Source organism: Protopterus annectens, chromosome 13.part0, assembly GCF_019279795.1.
Source record: "Protopterus annectens isolate FY-2018-M chromosome 13.part0, PAN1.0, whole genome shotgun sequence".
Classification (NCBI taxonomy): domain Eukaryota; kingdom Metazoa; phylum Chordata; order Ceratodontiformes; family Protopteridae; genus Protopterus; species Protopterus annectens.
This window is the reverse complement of record NC_056747.1, coordinates 1165354853-1165376185: the sequence shown is the minus strand read 5'-3', so window position 1 is coordinate 1165376185 and position 21333 is coordinate 1165354853. Positions and strand designations below refer to the sequence as shown.

The 21333-nt window shown below is 39.0% G+C and overlaps 1 protein-coding gene across 1 annotated transcript in view; it reads right to left on the bottom strand.

The window, feature by feature from the left end:
* The window catches only part of TMUB2 (transmembrane and ubiquitin like domain containing 2), a 131302-nt gene extending 111504 nt beyond the window's left edge, over nucleotides 1-19798 (bottom strand). Inside the window, exons 1-2 of the mRNA XM_044055167.1 lie at nucleotides 19495-19798; nucleotides 3232-3846 (exon numbers count right to left, since the gene is read on the bottom strand). Coding sequence (XP_043911102.1) covers nucleotides 3232-3821 — 590 coding nt within the window. The 5' untranslated portion in view covers nucleotides 3822-3846; nucleotides 19495-19798. The remainder of the gene's footprint in view (nucleotides 1-3231; nucleotides 3847-19494) is intronic.
* Nucleotides 19799-21333: the final 1535 nt, after the last annotated feature.

The following is a 21333-nucleotide window of genomic DNA, read 5'->3' as shown; positions in this document are numbered from 1 at the left end:
CTCATCAATATTATGATTGTGTTGAAATGTTCATATTTATAAACAAACACCATGTACTTTACGAAGCATTTCTTCCAAGACTTCTTCAGAAAAAGGTCTTTGTCAATTTGGGCTTTCACAGTAAACAAATGCAAATATCACACTTCTATGGATTGGTAAATACTGTTAAACATGGGGCATCCTCAATCACTGCAAACTTTATCACACCAGCAGAACAGTTCAATATATGCTGTAATGTGCAAAATGTTGGATCAGTAAACTGAATGATCCCAGCACTCGATGATCAGTTAACTAAATAACAAAGAGGCATTTTACAAATGTGGTATACGTTTTTTTTTTATGGGGGGTATAACAAAAAACTCTTTCTTTGTTGTTACTGGATAAACTTCAAATTTTTCCATTGGTGGTCATAGTATTCCGACTGCCTGTATGTTTGCTGAGGAATTGTCAGAAATATGATCACAACTATTGCAATGAGTTTGAGTACTTACAGAATGCATTTCTGAGTGTGGCAAGGAATTGTAGGGGGGTGTATTTTAAATAATCCATTTAATGACAGTTATGATTAACTGGAAATAAAAATATTTACCGCATATTTATATTTACCATATGTACTGAACTGAAATAATTAGGTTGCTCAGCTACTACTCTTATATTAAATAACATACAGCACTGAGTACTGGGTACAGTTTTTCCTGTCATTGTAATTATGGTTAAAGTTTATATGATAAATTTGTTCAGTAGTATGCAATGATATTGAATTGTCTTACTAGGTGAGTATGTTGAAAATTAGAAGAACATTATGTGTGCTTTTTGTGAATGTTCAGTGTGGGGCTCTGTGGTGCTAAATAGCACTGGAGACTATTTGATAATGTCTTGGTATTTCTATTTACCACCAGGTGTGTGTGAGTGTGGAATGAGTGGACCTCTGTGTGACTGGCTACCTTGACGTGGTACAGAGGCTTGTTGCGAAGCAGCACTGGGGCTTGTCACACAGTAGCAATGCTACTAAAAGCCACTCTGAGAATACTTTTTTGTTAGATGTCTGGGTTGATATGCCTCATTATTAAAATACTGTCATGACTAGGCACTGGGGTACAGCTCCACTGGAATGAAGTCTGCAAAAATGTTAATGGGAAGGTATTTTGTTTTTTGACCCACGAAAATGCACTTTTGGAATGAAATGTTCACACTACCAAAGCATGCAAGTAATTACCATCTTGGCATATGGTTGTCAGCGATCCGTTAAGTTAGCAGCATTGTGAAAGGGGTGTGGCTTGGTCAGCAGTTCAAGGGAATGGGCAGAGAGCAATGTGCTGATGTGGGTGTGGCTTGTTAGGGGCAGCAGTCTGGGAGTACAAATCTGAAAATCCTGCTTACACCCCTGCATAAAATTAATTAGAATGAAAATGTTAGAGAAAGAAAAGTAAGCTAAAGTGAAACTGTGCACCACTTAGATGAAATGTAGCCATCACCATAGTAAGTAGGTTTAAGGTCTGGTGCCTGCATTTGCAAGTCAACATTCCTAAACACCACACCCATTGCGACATGCAGCAAAGTGAAGGTGTGGGTAAATGGAAGTTTCAAGTATTGGGGAAAATAATTGCATTTTTCCATTTCATTAAGGTGACTTAGATGGCTGTTTCAGTAGCTTGAGAAATTTTACTGGGAAGAAAATCCTAAGTGAAGGGGATTAGGGAAAAAAGGCATGGTCACCCAGCTGGAGTCTGGTTCTACAGTGTATGAGATGGACTGGACTACTTCAATTGAACACAAACAACAGGGAAATAAATCATACTTTTTAAACCTATTTTTCAGCTCAATTCATTAATATTTATAATGTCACAGCAACTAGAACCAACCAGCTACAGGTGATGCTTTTCCTGGTTTTCTGTAGAGGAAATAATTCACCTGAACAACAACACAGAACTAGATTCTTGTCTTAAAAATACAATAAAAAAAAATCAGCTTAGTAATAGACTTTACACTTTTGAATATTCAGAAAGATGGCATCTATTATGCATCTCGCACAAAAATGGACTACAGTGGAATGCTCAACTACTATACTGAAATCTTAAGCTTACTAAACAGCATAAAATAAAATTGGTATCACTGTACACTTCAATTAGTGGCCCCTCCATTAAGTTTAGAATTCTTCACGATTCACACAACCAAATACCTCCAGGCTTAATTATCCAATCAATTCTGACTCACTCAAGATGGTGCATCAGCTCTCCTTACCAGAGGGCAGCCAGTCTAAATAGTGAATGTCTACCTCAGCTTCAAAGATTTTTTACCTATAAAGCGTAATCATGGAAGTGGCATAAAATGCACATCCCACAGATGACCCCACTGCCCCTAGAATGTATGACAATGATCTCTGTTTCAATATATAACAATTTAATACAAGCAAGGAAGAATACATTACTAGTGTGGTGGCAAAAATATATACAGGAAACTCAGCCATTCTAGTGGAACTACAAGTACACTATTTAAATAATGACAACTTTCAAATGTTACGCATTTTAGTGATTTTTCAAATGTCCTTGTAATCAGAAAGCGTGTATGATACCCAAACCCACTGAGTCCTGAGGTGCACCTGGATGGAGCTATTTAATGGATTTTCTAGTATTCTGAGCTCAGCAAGCACTCACAATACCCAAACCTGCCAGGCTTCATAGCAGAGAGGGATGCAGCCGAGCCCTTACTGTGATCCAATTAACTGGGATTTGATTAATAGCTGTAGCACTGAAGGAGCCACTCAGGGAAGGGTGAGGAATGAAGGGATATGGCCTGCTCACCTCTTACAATGTGTGTGCACTGTGGGAGTACACACAGAGGTGCAATTTTTCCGATGAAGACCTCCATGTTCAGGGGGGGGGGCTACTTGCCAGCTGTGGAAGTGAGAGAGAACCAGCATAATCAGTCTATTGCAAGACTCCACCACCACCCCGTCTCCAAAACAGGGCATGGGGGGGGGGGGGGGCTTTAAGACTAAGACAAAAATCTTTGAACTACTCCTAATGGCTGTTTAAACTGCAGACTCTCCCAGTCTAGACAACTCTTGCCCTAGTGGTGGACAACAAATGGGATGATTGGGAATTACAGGAATGACTGTCAACAGGCAGTGATGGCAAAGGGTGTAAAAACTTATTTCCACCACACACAAAAATCTTAATAAAGCTTTATTATCATGATGCTACATACAGAAATGATTTGAAAAAGTATTACCTTTTAACAAATCCAATAGTATCATCAGGTTTTACTATGGCAATTTCTTCAGTGTCATTTAGAAACTTAAGCCGCACTTTGATTGGCCTGACATCAGGCTCACTCCTGGCTACACTGAGATTAACAAGGTCAGCAGTGCCATGACTTGCTTCCGTAGCTGTTCTATCTGCTAACTGAGGTTCACTAGAAGGCACTGTTCGTTTGTGTAAACCCTGTATATTTAAGAAGTGATCAAGGCTCGAGTCAGACATACTTCCACCAGACGCCTGTTCACCCTGAAGGTTGTTACTCTGAAGTCCAGAATCAGAAACATTATCTTCTTCCTCAGATTTGTCTTCTGTGTCTTCCAACCCTGCCTGTGGCTCAGACGTGCTTGCAGAAGCAGAACTGCTAACGTATCTGTCCACACCAAGTCCCACTACAGGAGAGTTAGCTACAGTTATTATCGCTCCCAATAACTGGTCACTTCGATCTGCCACATATGTAGACACCCAAGCCAGAACCAGTGACAGGACAAGCAGCAGAGCTCCAAATGCAACAGTGACCTCATCACCAATGCCTTCAATATAAGACATGACTTGGGACTCCATTAATTCTGGCGTTTCTGAAAGAAATCTAAAACCAAGATAAAAACACAGATTAATGCAAGTGCATTGACATCAGGAAAACAAAAGTGTTGCTGTTTGCCTTAAAATGATTGCATAATTATCTTAAAAGAATCACACAATTATCTTAAAAATAATTAAAAAATACAATATGCATCACTAGAATGACATTCATAACTGAACTTTATATCTTCTTGGTCTTGCAATGACCTCAGCTTGCACCAAGAAATAACTTCAGTTTATAAATTCCATTCCAAAAAAACAAAATTTGTCTAAAAAATTATTATAAATAAAAGGAAACGTACTGATACAGCATGGCATTTTACTCTATTGACAGTGTTATATCTCACAATATGGGTAAACCACACTTGGGAACAAACATAAGCCATTGCAAGACAGCAAGGTAAGCCATTTTAAATCATATGCAAAGAAAGGATTCTATGCTTTCAACTTCTGGACTGCTAGCTCCATGGCAGTACTGCCACAGAGCACAGTATACAATGCTATACAGCTAATGAATGGAAGAACCTTGCCCTGCTCAAACAAGTGCAACTGCATGTGTTTGGCAAGCTGTTAAGCCAATGAGCTCATGGAACAGTACATCAATTACAGGAAAAGCCCACTAAGCAAATATATCCACATATCACCAACCTCACTATCTTGGCTCCATTACAAATCAAACATATAACAGTAAAAGAGATGGAGACCTCCACCGACAGGACTCAGAGCTGAAGAAAGAAAGAAAAAAATCATGTACAGCTAGGAGAAATATTACAATGCTGTTATAAAAATGCTGGTATTTGTTTCATATCTGAATACCTAGCACTTTCAAGACTTCTGCCTTGACTGTGAAAATCCTGACAGCAGTAAGAACTCTTCAGCACAGTTGCCTCTGACAAGTGAGAAAAAAAAAGCAAAACCTGTAAGCATTTAAAATGTTATCATCATAAGAACAACGAAAACTAATAAGACAAAATATCCAAAATGTATACTAAGTTTCAGTATGCAGTAAAAAAAATCTAAAACATTTTCTAATCTATATTCTCCCTCTTTAAAACCATATATTACCAGTGTCAAAAAAGAAACACAAGCTCCAGATAATTACATTTCTACAGCTTCACCCTGTTGGTCAAATCCTCTATCGCCACAAGCCTTCTTGCAAAAGATGCTCTAATCCAAAAATCTAGAAGCCACTTTAATGTTGTTTTGAGATGATGAGACCTGATGTCCCAGCATGACCCATCATTAAAAACCCAACCTCTTACACCAACTAACTAATGCTTGCACACAGAATTATCAATGTTCTTATCCCAGAAATTAGAAAAAAACAGTGCCAAAAATGTGCTTGTCCCTAAAACTGAATAAGCCTTTTCCATAGTCTAAGGCCATAACACCCAAAATACCAACAAGTTTCTAAAAGCCTAAAACAAAATATATTGTCTCATAAATCTTTCAGATCCTGGAACCCAAACTGCACCCCCTTATGCCTACCATCCTCCCCAACTCTCAACCTTTGCATTTGCCATTATCATCTGTGAACCCGCTCGGTTTAATTCTGTTCTCCACTCGGCCAATCACTAAATAACTTCTTTTCCCTTTGCCACAGTCAAATAACTAAAAAAAAAACAACAAACTTTACGAAGGCTTATTTTCATCTACCACAGAGACAGCCTCCCATAAAACAGTTTTCGTTGTGAAGAACTCTCTCTTTCCTGATATTAGAAGCTGTCCTGGGCTTAATACATTCAGAAAAACTATCTAGAATGATCCATTTAAATGCTGATGGTGCAAATATTTTTGACACTACCCTCAACAGTTTGCCTCCCTTTCTCCTTCCAAACTCCCAGTCCATGTTTACTTCATATAAATCATTTTGTAACCTCATACTTGCTAGTCTTTAAGTTCAATAAGGTTAATTTTATTATTTGTCAGATAAACTCAAACTTATGCACACACCTGTTCTACATATTAATTTCAGTTACTTTTTACAATTCTCTAAGTTAATAGTTCTGCAGTTTCTGTGTTTTGTCTTAGGGCTGTCACTGAAAAAATAAAGATCATTACAGCAACTCACCTACCCAGTTAACAAATAATAAATCGGCTGCCTAGGGTAAGAGGTTCAAACTTTGGGGTGCATGCAGGAGTTAACAAGTATCACTGTTTAGGAAATTGAACTCCAATTATAAATGATCAGAAAGAGGAAATGAGAAGTATATTCCGTGGAGAAAGATAAGCATATGTTAAGAACCCCAAGCCATATGCAAATATACTGCATATGTCAATACTTCCTTATGTAAACTTATCCCTCCTCAACAGTACTCACATACTGCAACTTCCATATTATAAGAGCTGGCACTTTCCTTTGACCCGTCTGGAAGAAGTACGAAGGGGGCTAAATAAACAAACAATAAATCCATCCACTACTGTCAAATCACATCTGGATTCTATAGCAATCTTTGGGACAGCCATCACCATCTACAGTTTACTAGGCAAGTTAGGGAATGGAAGCCTTTCTTCTGCATCTTACATCCAGACACAAAACACAAGTACAACTCTGAACAAATGTACAGCCACCTATCCACCTAAAAGTCTTTGGGATATGGATAGAAACCAGATTAACTGGAGAAAACCCATGTAAAACACAGGGATGACAAGCAGACTCTGCACAGAAAGCATCCCAGTCAATAACTGAATCTAAGAACATTTTGTTGTAAGGTGACAGTGATGCTCACCACAGTAAATACTATCAGTTACATTTTCACAATTATGGAAAACAATGGAACATACAGATGACTGGATACCTTTAACTGGATCAGCATAAATTTTAGTTACTTGAACCTTTGGATTAACAGGGGCCCTTTGTCATCAGTTAAGTTACAGGCATTAAGACATAGTGCTTTAACAAAACCCATTTTGCCTACAAAGGAAGGAAAGAGAGAATTTATTTTCCATTTTGTCTAAGCCAGGATCCTTCTACATGGTACTAGAAATCCATGGGCCAGGGAATCCAGGAATACCAATACTGTGAGGCAAGGGACCCATACATCCAACTAGCTACATGGGTAGTTATGGTCTTATGTGTAGTAGGTCCTGGGTTCAAGTCCATAACAGGTAGAATATGTCTGCAAATGAATAACAATAGGGGATTTCTGGGTTTGTGGAAAAAATTATGAAACCATTGGTGGGTGAAAGGGACAGTAAATTCAAGACACCACTCATTTTCTGTGTGTTCTGTCACTTTAACACAATTTTAGCCATCACTCTACCCAAATCTCTCACACAAGGATTGCACTGCTGCCTGTTTCAAGTACTTACAGAAAAAAAGATCATTATGCCAACATTCTGGATGTAGTTCAACAACTTATAAAATTCATTTTAATACACAACTTCAACTTTATATGTTTAAGTTAGGAGAATTGCAATGAGCATCTGAATGGATCTCAGGATCAAAGGAGTTTACTAGTCCATCAACCCGGAGATAATTTCAAGCCTAGCTGTTTCATCCCAATGAAATACCACAGATACCCTAGTCAATACCCAGAATTGCATTTAGTAATGACTGGCCATGTCCAGGAGGGTTGTGGGCACTATCATCAGTAAGAATTTAAGGTGCCCCATCCAGTTGTCCAGGTTCCTTTTGAAGAATGTCATAGAGGTGCTCTGCTTCACATGAACTGGTGGCCTATTCCAAAGACACAGCACTCCCTGGGAGACAAATCTGTCCCTCCAATATGTCCGATTTACGTCACAGGCCATATTTAGGTCCCTGGAATGGGCAGCTCTAGTCCAGTTTGATTTACAGATGTGCAGCAAGTTCAATAGATTTGGGTCCGAGATTACTCTGTAAGCCAGGCATAAGTCTCCCCTAAGAAGTCTATATGATACAGAGTATAGTGACAGGGACTTTAGTCGGTCTGTGTAAGGCACGTGCTGGAGTCCCCTTTATCTTCTTTATTAGAAACCTCTGAGGTCTCTCCAATTGCTGAGGTGCTTTGTACGGTACATGCAGAATGGGGCGTTATACTCAATTATGGGACTGATTAGTCCCGACTACAGAGGAGTTATAACCTCCTCTACTCTTAAGGAGATGCCTTTACTAATCAAGTGTGCTACATAGAAAGTCTTCCTTATTACAGTTGGCACAAGGTGGTCAAAGTTAAGATCACAGTCAACTTGTGATCCCAGGTCCCTTACCATTCAATGGGTACTTAGGGTATTGCTGTTGATTTGATAGTGTGAAGGGACATTGTTTTTGCAGAAGGGAATGATGATGCATTTATTTGCATTCAGTTTGAGATAATGACTAAGACAACAGTCATTGGTCTGTGTCAGATGAGTACACTGACATCATTTGAGGATTCAATAATTGCACCTAGATTGCAGTCATCCGCAAACTTGGTCAGCCACAATCCCTTAGTTTTGACTTGAACTCCTGAGTAGTATATATCAAACAGAAGGGGGCCCAGTACTGACACTTGTGGCACCCCTTTGACAGTGTGTGTCCAGTTTGTGAGCCAGTTGGCAACCCATCTTACAACAAATGGGTTTACATTCAGTTTGCCAAGTTTAACGGTAATGCCTATGTGGGATTGTGCTGAAAGCCTTTTCTAAGTTGAGGTATGCTGTGTGCACGGATTTGCCCTTGTAAATTACCCTGGTCACATTTTCAAAGAAATCCACCAGATTTAAACTAGCAGGATCTGCCCTTGACAAAACTAAAATGGGTTGCATCCAGGGTTTGAAGGTCGCATATGCGTTTATTTATGAGGTCCATAATGATATGCTCCGTGGCCTTACAAATGAGGCTGGTCAGGCTTACGGGTCTGTAATTCCTCAGGTCTGTTGCTAGGCCATCTTTGTGGAGGGGAATAGCTGTTGCTGTTTTCCATTCCACAGGAACAAAGCCTGTGGTTAGGCTATGATTGAAAAGGGCACTTAATGGTGATGCTAGTTCATATATTAGCCAGTTTAGAGGACAACCTGGGATGCCGTCTGGTCCCATAGAGGCTGTGATTTTTGCCTTGGACAAGGCTATAATGACCTGCACTTCGGATATGTAAGGTGGGGGGAATTTGGGGTAAAGTTTGTGATACGTTTGGAGGGGATAAGGAAGTGAAATTTTTACCAAACCTATCCGCTAGCAGGTTTGCTATCTCTGTGTGGTCAGTGTGTGTGTGTGTGTGTGTGTGTGATACCACTGGTCACTAGTTCTGCACATGCTTGGGTACTACCTTTTAGGTTACATACATAGTTGTAAAAGGTCTTATGGTTATCCTTGGCTCTGCTAGCTAAGTTTTTCTCCAAGGTGCTCTTACAGGATCTGACATGTTGTCTTATTTGCCTGTTAATGCTGAGGAGGGTGCTTTTCCATTGTTGTTTCCTTTGTTTTCTTGGAGAGCAACCTTTTTGTATTTACTGTAAAATTTGTTGATGCTGGATGTCCACCATGGCTTGTTTTTACCTGGAGATCCGGCTTCAATTCTTTCTGGTACAGCCAAGTCTATACACTTACAGTGGATATAAAAAATGTACACACCCCTGTTAAAATGCCAGGTTTTTTGTGATATAAAAGAATGAGACCACAATAAATCATTTCAAAACTTTTCCCACCTTTAATGTGACCTACAACCTATACAATTCAATGGAAAAACAAACAAATCTGTTAGGGTGAAAAATATAAAAAATGTACAATAAACTGGTTGCATAAGGGTGCATACTCATAAACTAATACTTTGATGAAGCACCTTTTGATTTAATTACAGCATTCAGTCTTCTTGGGTAGGAGTCTATCAGCATGGCACATCTTGACTTGGTAATCTTTGCAAGAACGCTCCAAATCTGTCAGATTGCGAGGGCATCTCTTGGTGCATAGCACTCTTCAGGTCACCACACACATTTTCTATTGGATTTTGGTCTGGGCTTTGGCTGGGCCATTCCAAAACTTTAATTTTCTTCTGGTGAAGCCATTCTTTTGTAGATTTGGATGTATGCTTGGGGTCATTGTCATGTTGAAAGGTGAAATTCCTCTTTATCTTCAGCTTTCTAGCAAATGTCTGAAGGCTTTGGGCCAAAAGTAACTGGTATTTGTAACTGTTCATAATTCCCTCCACCTTGACTAAAGCCCCAGTTCCAGCTGAAGAAAAGCAACCCCAAAGCATGATACTATCAACCACCATGCTTCACCGTGGGGATGGTGTTCTTTTGGTGATGCAAAAGTGTTGTTTTTGTGCCAAACGTACCGGAATTGTGGCCAAAAAGTTCAACCTTGGTCTCATCAGACCAGAACACATTTTCCCACATGCTTTTGGGAGACTTCATATATTGTTCTGCAAATTTTAGCCAGGCCTGGATGTTTTTCTGTGTAAGAAAAGGCTTTCGTCTTGCAACCCTACCCCACAGTGCAGACATATGGAGAATATGGGAGATTGTTGTCACATGTAGTACACAACCAGTACTTGCCAGAAATTCCTGCAGCTCCTTCAGTGTTGCTATAGGTCTCTTGGCAGCCTCCCTGACCAGTTTTCGTCTCGTCTTTTCCATCAATTTTGGAGAGACGACCAGTTCTTTGCAACGTCACTGTTGTCCCATATTTTCTCCACTTTTTGTTGACTGTCTTCTCTGTGTTCCATGGTATATCCAATGCTGTGGAAATTTTTTGTACTCTTCTCCTGACTGATACCTTTCAACAATGAGAACCCTTTGATGCTTTGTAAGCTCTCTGTGAACCATGGCTTTTGCTGTAGCAGGCAACTGAGTAAATGTCAGGAAAATCCTACTAGGGCAGCTGACCTTTATTTGGGGTTAATCAGAGTCCCTTTAATGGATGGCAGGTGTGTACCCAAGAAGACTGAATGCTGTAATTAAATCAAAAGCTGCTTCAACAAAGCATTCGTTTAAGGGTGTGCACAGTTATGCAACCAGCTTATTGTACGTTTTTTTTTTATATTTTTCCCCCCAACAGATTTGTTTGTTTTTCAGTTGAACTGTAGAATATACAGGTCACATTAAAGGTGGGAAAAGTTTTGAAATGATTTATTGTGGTCTCATTTTTATATCACAAAACCCTGATATTTTAACAGGGGTGTGCACACTTTTTATATCCACTGTAGGCAAGTTATTGTACAGGGCTTTTGTATAAGCTTCAATGTAGTTACCACTTCCAGCTGGGTTTGGGGCTTGGAATGCTTTTATAGCTTCACCTAGGAGAGTATAGTTTGCCTTGGTGAAGTTTTTTAGTCTGACTTAGCCCTTGGTGAGTTCTGGTGTTAGTGCCAAACATGACCGATTTGTGGTCAGATTTAACTAATGAGGGTCCGGCAGTGCATCTGTTTGTCATGTTATTGAGGACTAGATCTCGTATGTTTGTTCCTCTTGTCAGGGTATGAACAATTTGTTCCAGGGCATTTGAGTTAACAAACTCAAGGAATGTTTGCGCAACTGCGTTAGGGCTAGAGTAGGTTTCCCCACTTGATGGTACCAGACTGTTCAGGAATATCTGGACTGACTCCAGTTTGGTCAAGTAGGCTTCATGCACATCATGACCCATGGAGGGGGATCTATAACTAGCTATGACTTACCCACAGTAACTTGTAACTCCATGGAGTTGTCCAGTCTATCTAGATGGGAGGTGAATTTATCTCTACTAGAGGCAGAAACACCGCCTCCGTTGATTCTCACATTTGTTTTGTGGTCTGAAGATGTGGAAGGCATTGCAGCCTTGCAAGGCTCGACAATATGTAAACATCTTTAAGGCAAATTTTTAAAAATGACTTTCTGTGCTACTGCACCAGTGACAGATTACAACAAGGGCAATTTAGGCAGTTGCCCGAAGCCTGTAATTCCAGGGGAGGCCTACTGGCAGCACATAACTAAAACATCTCAGCTACCTCTGCTTTGAACAGGGTCACCATGGGCCACTTATTTTTCTCTTTTTTAAAATCACAAGGCCTTTCTTAATTTAAAATAATAAATAAAAAATGAATAAAGAAGCTGCCCACAGCATCCCTATTCAAGGTTTCCACAGTTACAGCACACTTAGGAGTGTGGGGCAGATCAGTTTTTTGAATGCGACCAATGTGTGGGCTCAGCAGCCCTCGAATATTAAACAGTAAAGTGGCTGTTGTGGACGGCTGCAGAATAGCAGCAGCTGCGGAAGTATGAAGTATTTTATTTTATTTTTTAATATAAAAGATCCTGCCTAGCAACCAGGTATTGGCAGAGCCGTAGAGCACAGCGTCATTATGGAAATACTTTGGGGACTGCGAGCAGCTATATATCTGGTCACCAAGCAAATCACATGAATACCGCTATCCAGTAATATATTTAAAAAAACTGAGAGAGAATTAAAGTTAATCATGTTTGATACAGACATGTTAACTGTTTAATAACATGTTTTTAACTATATTACAGTCAGACAAATCTGAGAGACAATACAATTAGTTACAGTTGCTGGGTGCAGGGACTATCTGTAGATAAAAATGCCTGACTGCTGTTACCTGACATTATTATTCTTGTTTTGTAAGACCATACCTCTTAAATGTCCATGACTTTGCTTTATATTTTGGTCTACTCTTCACAGAGGACTGCGGTCACTAAAAATGACTAGACATTTGAATTTTAGAGGACACATCTGTCAGAAAATGAATGCTAAAGTAAAACCTGTTATTTTTCCATTTTTGGCCTGTGCTCCCATTATTATTTTTCGTCTCTGATTTATTAGGCTAAAAATTTGAGAGATATGCATAGGATTAATGTGATTCTTTTGTGACGCATCTGAACACTTTACTGTGGCTATTGCCTGCATGAAACAGATTTGGAAAGGCTGTGTTTTACTGTAGCCATTATTTTTTTATCACAATCAGATGTTTGAGGAGACAAATAGCTATTAACTGCTGGGTTGTGGGAAAGTCTTACTGGGTAATACCCATTTTCACAGGAGGTTCAGGGAGATAAGCATTATGTACTCTAAAACTTTTGATAATTACATTTCATTTATATAATTATGAAAGTTACTATGCAACTGACAACATATGTTTGCATGTATGCTAAAAGGAGATAGCAATATCTGAAGTAAGAGTGTACTGTTATTATAAAAAGCAGTAAAACATGTATGTGAATGTTTGCAACAAATTCAGTAAGTGTAATGTTAAGCTTTCCGGCTGTCTTTTCTTATACTTAGTTACCACTTGAAGGTGCTTTCTAGGAGTCATTTACTGGTTGAGCTTTTACTATATTTACAGTAAGGTGGGCCAGCGTTGTCTGTTGTGTAATCTCTTGACCTATAGAGAAAAAAAGGATAATTTGCCAGATAGAGAAAATGAAAAATGGCATACTGAGATTGTGAGGGATAACACTACCTACTAATTCAGTCTATAGAGTAAAACTACATTTTTGAAATTACACTGTTATAATGTAATACTGATTACTGGAACACATTTTTTTATTAATGTGTTTCTTTTTTATGTGAGATTGTTCTATAGTCTGCATTCTCATCTATTTGATGTTCCTAGTCAATTCATGTGTAATGCTAACACATCTGTAACAGAGCAGTTGCCAGGCAAGGTAGTACCACTCTGTTACAGGGAACTGCTTGAGTGGAGGGAAGACTGTTGGATGAAATAACCTTATCCTTACCCTCACGTCATCTGCCCATTTTAAACAGTCATTACTTTGGGTCTGCATAACTTGTGTGCATCTGAATTAAGTCAGAATGCTTTATTTAACTGGGTAAATGCAATGGAAGCAATTATCCCTTTTCAGGGGTAACCCAGGAGCACGGTCTACTTAAGTGACTTGCTCAGAGTTGCACAGTACATAAATGGAGGTGGAAGAAATCAAAATCTGTAACATGGACAACATGCTCCTGGTCTTAAACCATTGGCTAGCAACAAAATATTTCCCTATAGCTACTGTGAGCTTTATGAAAAAAATACTGAAATACATTACCGTGGCCACTATTTTCTATCATAATCAAACATCTGAGGTGCACTTATGGCTAGAACTGCTGTGTTTGTGGGAGTTTGTCTGTGGATGAGAATAACTTACTCTCTTATAATCTACTCCTTAACATAGCTTTACAAGAATAGTGTGCTTTTATGTGAAGTAAGTTGGAATAATTACTGAGGCCTTTTTCATCACTGTCAGACATCTGAAGTGTACATCCGTGGATGAAAGTAACTTTTCCTTTTGTCATTTGATCATTTTAAGCAGTCAAGAATCTGGTTTTGCAGGACAAGTGAGCATCTGTGTGAAGCAAGCTGAAATACTTTACTGTAGCTACTGTGTATAGTATGAAACAAAATAGGTTACTTTGGCAATTATTTTTATGAGACTTGCACATCTGAGATGCACACTGTCAACTATGTGGCTAGAATTGCTGGGCACTGGTGCTGTCCATCAATGAAAATGATGGACTGCTGGCATGATCAAGTTAAACATTCATTAGGACTATATAGTGTATTAATGCAAAGCAAGTTGGAATAGTTAACTGTAGCTATTTTTATAAGGATCAGACATGTAAGGTATCCACAGTCAAAGTGGCTGTAAATGATTAGATCAGTCATTGATGGATTACAGTGACAGCAGTTCAGGAGGTTTTTTATGACTGAAATGTTCTGAAGTGGGTAATATTGTTATTATTGGTTGGGAAATTTTATTTCAATTCTTACTACAAAATTATCAAGACTATAAATGTAAAACATATACAGATTCTGCTTTGTTAAACAACAATAACTATAAAACAATCTTGCATGTAGCTAAATATATTTTTAAAACAATCAGTAAAGTGAATCCAAAAGAATGTGTACATTTATGCATGACCTTAAAATGTGTGTGTGACATCACTGAAAACTGCTCAGGGCCCAAGGTACACTTAATTAACCACTGTACTGCAGAGACAGGCCACTTTCTTATTTCCATTTTATTATCAGCTGTATTCATATTTTTTACACTCAACATTGACTTCCTCAAGGAATTCTACCATCTGTGTTGATAGAAGGTACTGCCAGCCATGCCAGCAGAAGTAGGGCAGTGGATGTATGACTTCTGCCAACACAGCTAGCTGAATTTTGTAAATAATTATATGTCATTTGTATATCAAATTGATATGTACAGATGCTTCTGCTGAAAATGTATTTGTGAGGTTTGCTTATGTTAAAATGTATATTTGTGAAGATTGCTTATGTTAAAATGTATCAACAGCGCACACTGCTAGAATGAAGAGAAATGTATATGTATTACTGTAACTGAATTAAATATATATATTTTAATAGAGGACACTGGGACAGCAAAGGTTAACCAGCTAGCTTACTTTAATAAAAATAAGAGAAATGTAAATTAACTCTTGAACTATTAAAACATCACCCTACAGTGCTGAACAGGACCAGAGATGGTGGGTCTGGAAGAAGCCTTTGTTCATTAGCTCAGTAAAAAGAGGGGAAGCCGCAGGCACTGCCATAAACATTTATATGTGTATTGTAACCATCTATGCAAAATTCCTGTCTCAGCTTCAAAGGGGGCACTGTGAGATCTTAGGCTCAGGTGACAAGATGAGGTCATTCTGCAAATTATCTTGGATATTATATTTTACAGGGAGTAATCTCTGAGGAGGGAATATTCTGTTTTGGGGAAACTGACTAGAAAGACTGCTCACATATTTCATTGTGCCTTGCTCTATCAAGTAAGTTTATTAGGGAATAGTAATTCTCCTAGATTCAGTCAGGAATATAGTGAAGCTTAGTTTAGATATTGTGTTTTCTCCATCAGTGTTATTTTCAATATTCCATGTGATTTGAACTCTGCGGTTTACTGTACATATATATTCAGTATTGTCATGCTCTTCTGTTATTTATTATTAAATATATTTAAAACTTTGTATTGTGTGTGATCCTTTTTAGAAAGTACTTAACCTTTCAGAGTGCTAATATTTACTTGGTGACACTGTGTGGGCCACTCTGGAAGGCCTAGCAATCTTGATCAACTACTACCATTTGTATTAGTATTAATATTACACAGTATAATTGGACACCCTTTGTTAAGGGCCTTATCCTTTCCCAGGTGTGTGTGTGTGTGTGTGAAAATTAAATCTCAGAATGTGAGTGTCAGCTACTCGGGGCAGGGTCACGAAGCACTGAGTTCACAGAGAGGGTGCCGGAGGACTTGGCTTGGACACTCGGCTGAGGACCTAACCCTACAGCTGTACCAGTGGGGAGTCTTACTGAGGACCTGGAGGGAGAAAGATATAAAGAAATTCAGACCCCGGGCTGAGTGTGTTCCCTGTGTGCTTGTAGGGGAAATGTACTTGATGCAAAGAGATGTGCATCTGGAAATACTGAGTGTATCCATTTGTATTCCAAGTGCATGTCCCTCTCCGGTGTAAGTGGACAGGACTCGGGCTCCTTGATTACTGGCCTCAACAGAACCCACTCATCTATAAAAACCTTCCTTGGAGTACATGGCTTCAAGTGTTATCATCCTGAATGCTAAAATTATTGTACACAATGGAATCGTATACATGCGTTCATAAGAAACCACCAAAAAAAAGACATTATCTACACATAAAAGTCTGTTATAGGTAAGTGATGCAACTACATTTTTTTCCATGAAAGGAGAGACGGAGAGAGAAAGAGAGAGAGATGCACAGGTTGCACAACTAATGGAAACTCTCCCTTTGCAGGGTCAGTCTGCTAAGGAGTTTCATCAACACAACTATCAAGAAAACAACTGTTCCAGTATAAGGGAGGGACAACCCTTCCAAGTGACACAGTTATACTAGTAACAGAATATAATCCAGACCATAAAATAAAATATAAAGTATGATATGACTATTTGAGAAACATTTTAAGAACTCCTACTACCGCCCATTAGACATCTACCAAAGTTAATTATCCCAACTGTAAAATGTAAAATGGGGCAAAAGAGAACACCATCTAAAATGTCGCAAACACCCAAAAATGAGCAAAGATTCAATACAAAATAGTATGTACTGCTGTTGCATAATAATTTCAAAAAAACAGATGTTTTAAAATGTGCATTTTTTTACATGTGTTTCTTAAAAAAGTAGCTTACATAATCATATGCAGGATATAGCCAGAGACAGGTTATACAGGAAAGACAGACCAGACACTTGCAGCAAAGATATTCAAATGCTCACAGATGCAGACTTACATGCACACAAGCCAATGGAAGCATACTTTAATCACTATGATCGTTCTGTATCAGACACATCAGTTATAGCTATTCAATGACATTTCTGCACACCTCCGTAAATAACACAGATAAAGCTAATCTGACTTGCCCAATATGAAAGTTAGTGGTCTGTGCCTCTTTCGGTTTTGAGAGACATTAAAACTTTTCCCTCAAGCACACAGCAACCTACAAGTAGTATGTATATTTAAGAGCAACAAATGTATACTACACTGTTAATTCATGTTCTTAGGATGACTTTACTTTGAATCCGAAACACCAGCTGTGTCAAAAGCTATCAGTACTTGAAAGACTGCTGAGGCCATGTACTGTTGATGCCTTTGTTTTATTAATGAAAAACACAGTGGTTAATATTACATGTCATACACTTAACAGTCATGAAGATCCTTATACTTAGTACATTTTAACATTACTGTGTTCAGTGCAGCTAATCTTCAAAAGGAGACCAAACATATTTCTTTGCTTTGTGGTACATGCAAGATAGGCTGTTATCACTGAGATGAAGAGATGTCCAGTATGCACCATTCTGCTTCCTACACATGCAACTGTAACAACATTAAAACAGAAACATTTTGTCTGGACACTCCCAATATACACATTCACCTGTGTAGTAAATGCATTGCCCCAGCAGCCTTGCAGAATTTAATGTGGCATGGAATCAAGTGCCCTCTTTTGAGGACAATTTAGCAGCACATTTCAAACAAACTTACCAGTCTAGTCTATCAACAGCAAGAGAGGAAAATGGTGATAGAAAAGATTGGGAATTGGCCCTTGATGGTGTATATCTGTACCTGTTGAAATGTAAAAGGATAGTTTAAGATGACACTGAATTGCCATTCTAACAGCCTTGGGAGATTGAATGAGTGGAGATTACTTGGTAACAGTAAAAGGTGCACAGGATTTGTTGAAGAAGTACTCCACAGTCACTTGTAGCGTGCAGCTAGTAGCTGTGCTGATGTACTACAATCATGTATTACACAATAAAGGAAAACAGTGTGCCACTTCTGAGGGAAAATGGTAAATACACATAATGTAGGTAGGCATTTCACTTTCTTGTACTTTCAAGTTTTTTGGGGTTTGGGTTATACTTTGAGGGCTGGGGAAGTACTATTTGCATAGTCCATTTAATTACTGTGAGTGAGTGTTCATAATATGGGCTTGCATTCCAGGAAGTAAAATACACAAATGAGTTATACCTGTATACTGTAAGTAAATAATGCCAGCATGCTATAAGTAACCACTGCTGGAGTTTTGTTTTTTAAGTTAAGTATTTTTCTGGGGGGGGGGCTGGCACCCCTAACTGCCCCTTAATCTTAAAAAATGCAGTGCGATAAAGAGGGCAATAGCTTCACAAACATCATTATTTATCCAGCCATCTTATTTACATGTGTAAAACAGCTACCTGTCGATGTTAACTTCTCTGACTACCTATCTGTCCTACTGTCAAATCTGCGTAATCTAAATTTACCAGTCTACAAAATAACACCGGAATAAGATAAGCCAACATGGTTACCAAGCAACATGCTCTGTGTGCCTATGTAAGCATGGTGCTTGCTATTCTGTACCCGTACTTAGGTGAGGTCCAATGTGCTTCAAAATCGCGAAAAGAGCCCACCAATATACTAGTCTGTCACATACTTGACAGTTAATGACATACTCATGCCCCCTAACCATCCTCATATTCCCTGCCATTATGCACCAAACGCACACTTACTGGTTTAAAAAAAATCAACATTCACCTATCTGCAAAGTAAAAATTAATTACTGTGCCTCCTATTTCCCATATCTGCTTCTTACCACATCCCATATCTACAAACAGAGAATATTACCATTCTGACACTTCAGCAATAAGATCACACATTCTCAACTAGTCCAACGAGTGACCTATACAAGTATACTACTTGCCTCCAACCCGTCTGCTGGCGGCGTTTTATCTATTACGACCACCAACCTACTGATTCTAGGCAACTTATTTCTCCCACCAACATATCCCCATATACTGGCATGGCGCCCGCACCTATACAGTTCTATCTAGTTTGGATAGTTAATGTGAATCTATCGCCAACCATGACAGGTAAATACTAGCAGTCTAGCGCCTTACTTTTACACTGGCAAAACTCAAATACCAAGCCCCGCCCCCTTCCGTCCTGTCAAGTCTTTAGATGTGTGTTTTATATATATATTCTACATATTTTTAAGCATAATTACTTCCAGTTACTATCGTAAATGATAAAAAGGCGTTCGATATTCGAAGCCGGTTGCTCTGCTTTCAAACCACATAGCCTCCGTTGTTTTGAACAATACTGACATTCTCTTGAGACTAGTATCCACTTTTTCTATTCCTCTGCAAACCCTATTACAAATAATGGTACTCCATAGCCGATGCGCGTTTGTATAGTCTGTTGTAACCCAGTTCACCGCGAACCTTGATAGTCAGTATAATAACACAACTTACCTCCTTACAACAAACACTTCACCCCATTCTAAAGACAGGCCTCACTTCAGACGTCAAAGAAACGAAACCATAACGTCATCACAGCCTGCATACGTTTGGGCATACGCAACACGTAGGGTTACCGGAAACAACTGTATTTTTTCCACGTTGTATGTGTATTGCAGTTGGTGCTTCCCGTGCATCTTGACTTTTAAGTAGAAGAAATGTCCCTGTCAAGCTAATGTTTTACACTTTTGATTCCATTACTATCAGTTATCTCTTTCAGTCTTCATTTTGCCTCTATACGTTTGAATGTGTTAAACTGCGGTGGTGCGGTAGCGTTGTCGCCTCACAGTTAGATGTTGCCCTTTCGATTCTCAGTTAGAGCGTCTTTTGTGTGGCGACATGCATGAATGGGCGTTCCTTCGTTGAAGGTTGTGCCCGGCAAGCCAGCACGTAAAACAAAACTGCCAATCATTAGCGGACCGGAGTTCCGCTGTGGCGACCCCTAACCGGGAAAAGCTGAAAGATACACACACACGTTTGAATGTGTTAAAAGTTACGTGCTCCTATATATGTCCTGCGTATGTTTGATACTTGTAGTGAAGGATCCTGGACAAAGCCAAAATAATGAGGGGACAAAGCAAAGGCCCAGGGACAGCTTTAAATATTACTAATTCACTTCAAAAGTCAATACAGCTACATGTTTAATATAACAATAACAAGCCGGGTAAGTCACCAGCACAAAAGTTTCTTGACTTCGTTAACTCAAAATGCCCTTGAGCAAATTGTTCAAACCTCAACAAGGAGCAGATATATTAGATCTGGTCCTCACTAACATACCTATCCTCCCTGATTTTGACTCAAATTTTAGCTCTGTCTCTCTTAATCCCAGCAAAAACAAGTGACGTTTGGAGAAAAAGTGGTGAATTACACCTAATAAGTAATGCCAATAATTAGATCTTTATTAGGTGTTAATTCACCACTTTTTCTCCAAAAGTCACTAGTTTTTGGAGGGATTAAGAGGGACAGAGGTAAAATTTGCTAAGAAAACTAAGATGAGGCCCTAACAATGGAAAAACACCCTCCTCAGCCTCAACAGACAAATAAGACAACATGTCAAATCCTCTAAGGATAACTTTGAGAAAAATTTAGCAATCACAACCAAGGATAATCATAAGGCCATTTACAGCTATGTACATAGCCTAAAACCTAGGACCCAAACATGTGCCGAACTAGTGACTAATGGTATCACACACACACTGATCTTGCAGAGATAGCAAACCTGCTAGTGGACAGATTTGGTGAAAATTTCACTCCCTTATCCCCGCCAAACTTATCACAAACCTTGGCCTCAACTACCCCCAGCCCTACATATCCAAAGAGCATGTCATTAAAGCATTGTCTAAGGCAAAAAATACAGCTTCTATGGGACCAGACGGCAACCCATTCTGTATTCCAAACAAATTAAAATATGAGCTAGCATCACCATTAAGTACTCTATTCAATCACAGCTTAATCACTGGCTTTGTTCCTGCGGAATGGAGGACAGCAACAGTTATTCCCCTCCATAATGGTGGCTTAGCAACAGACCCAGGGAATTATAGACCCATAAGTCTGACCAGCCTCATTTGCAAAGCCATGGAATGTATCATCATGAACCTCATAAATAAAGACCTCCAAACCCTGGATCTGACTCAATTTGGCTTCATCAAGGGCAGATCCTGCCTGTTACACCTGGTGGATTTCTTTGAAAATGTGACAAGGGCCATTGACAAGGGAAAATCTGTGCACACAGCATACCCAACTTGGCAAAGGCCTTTGACACAATCCCACACTCAGGCATTACCAATAAATTTA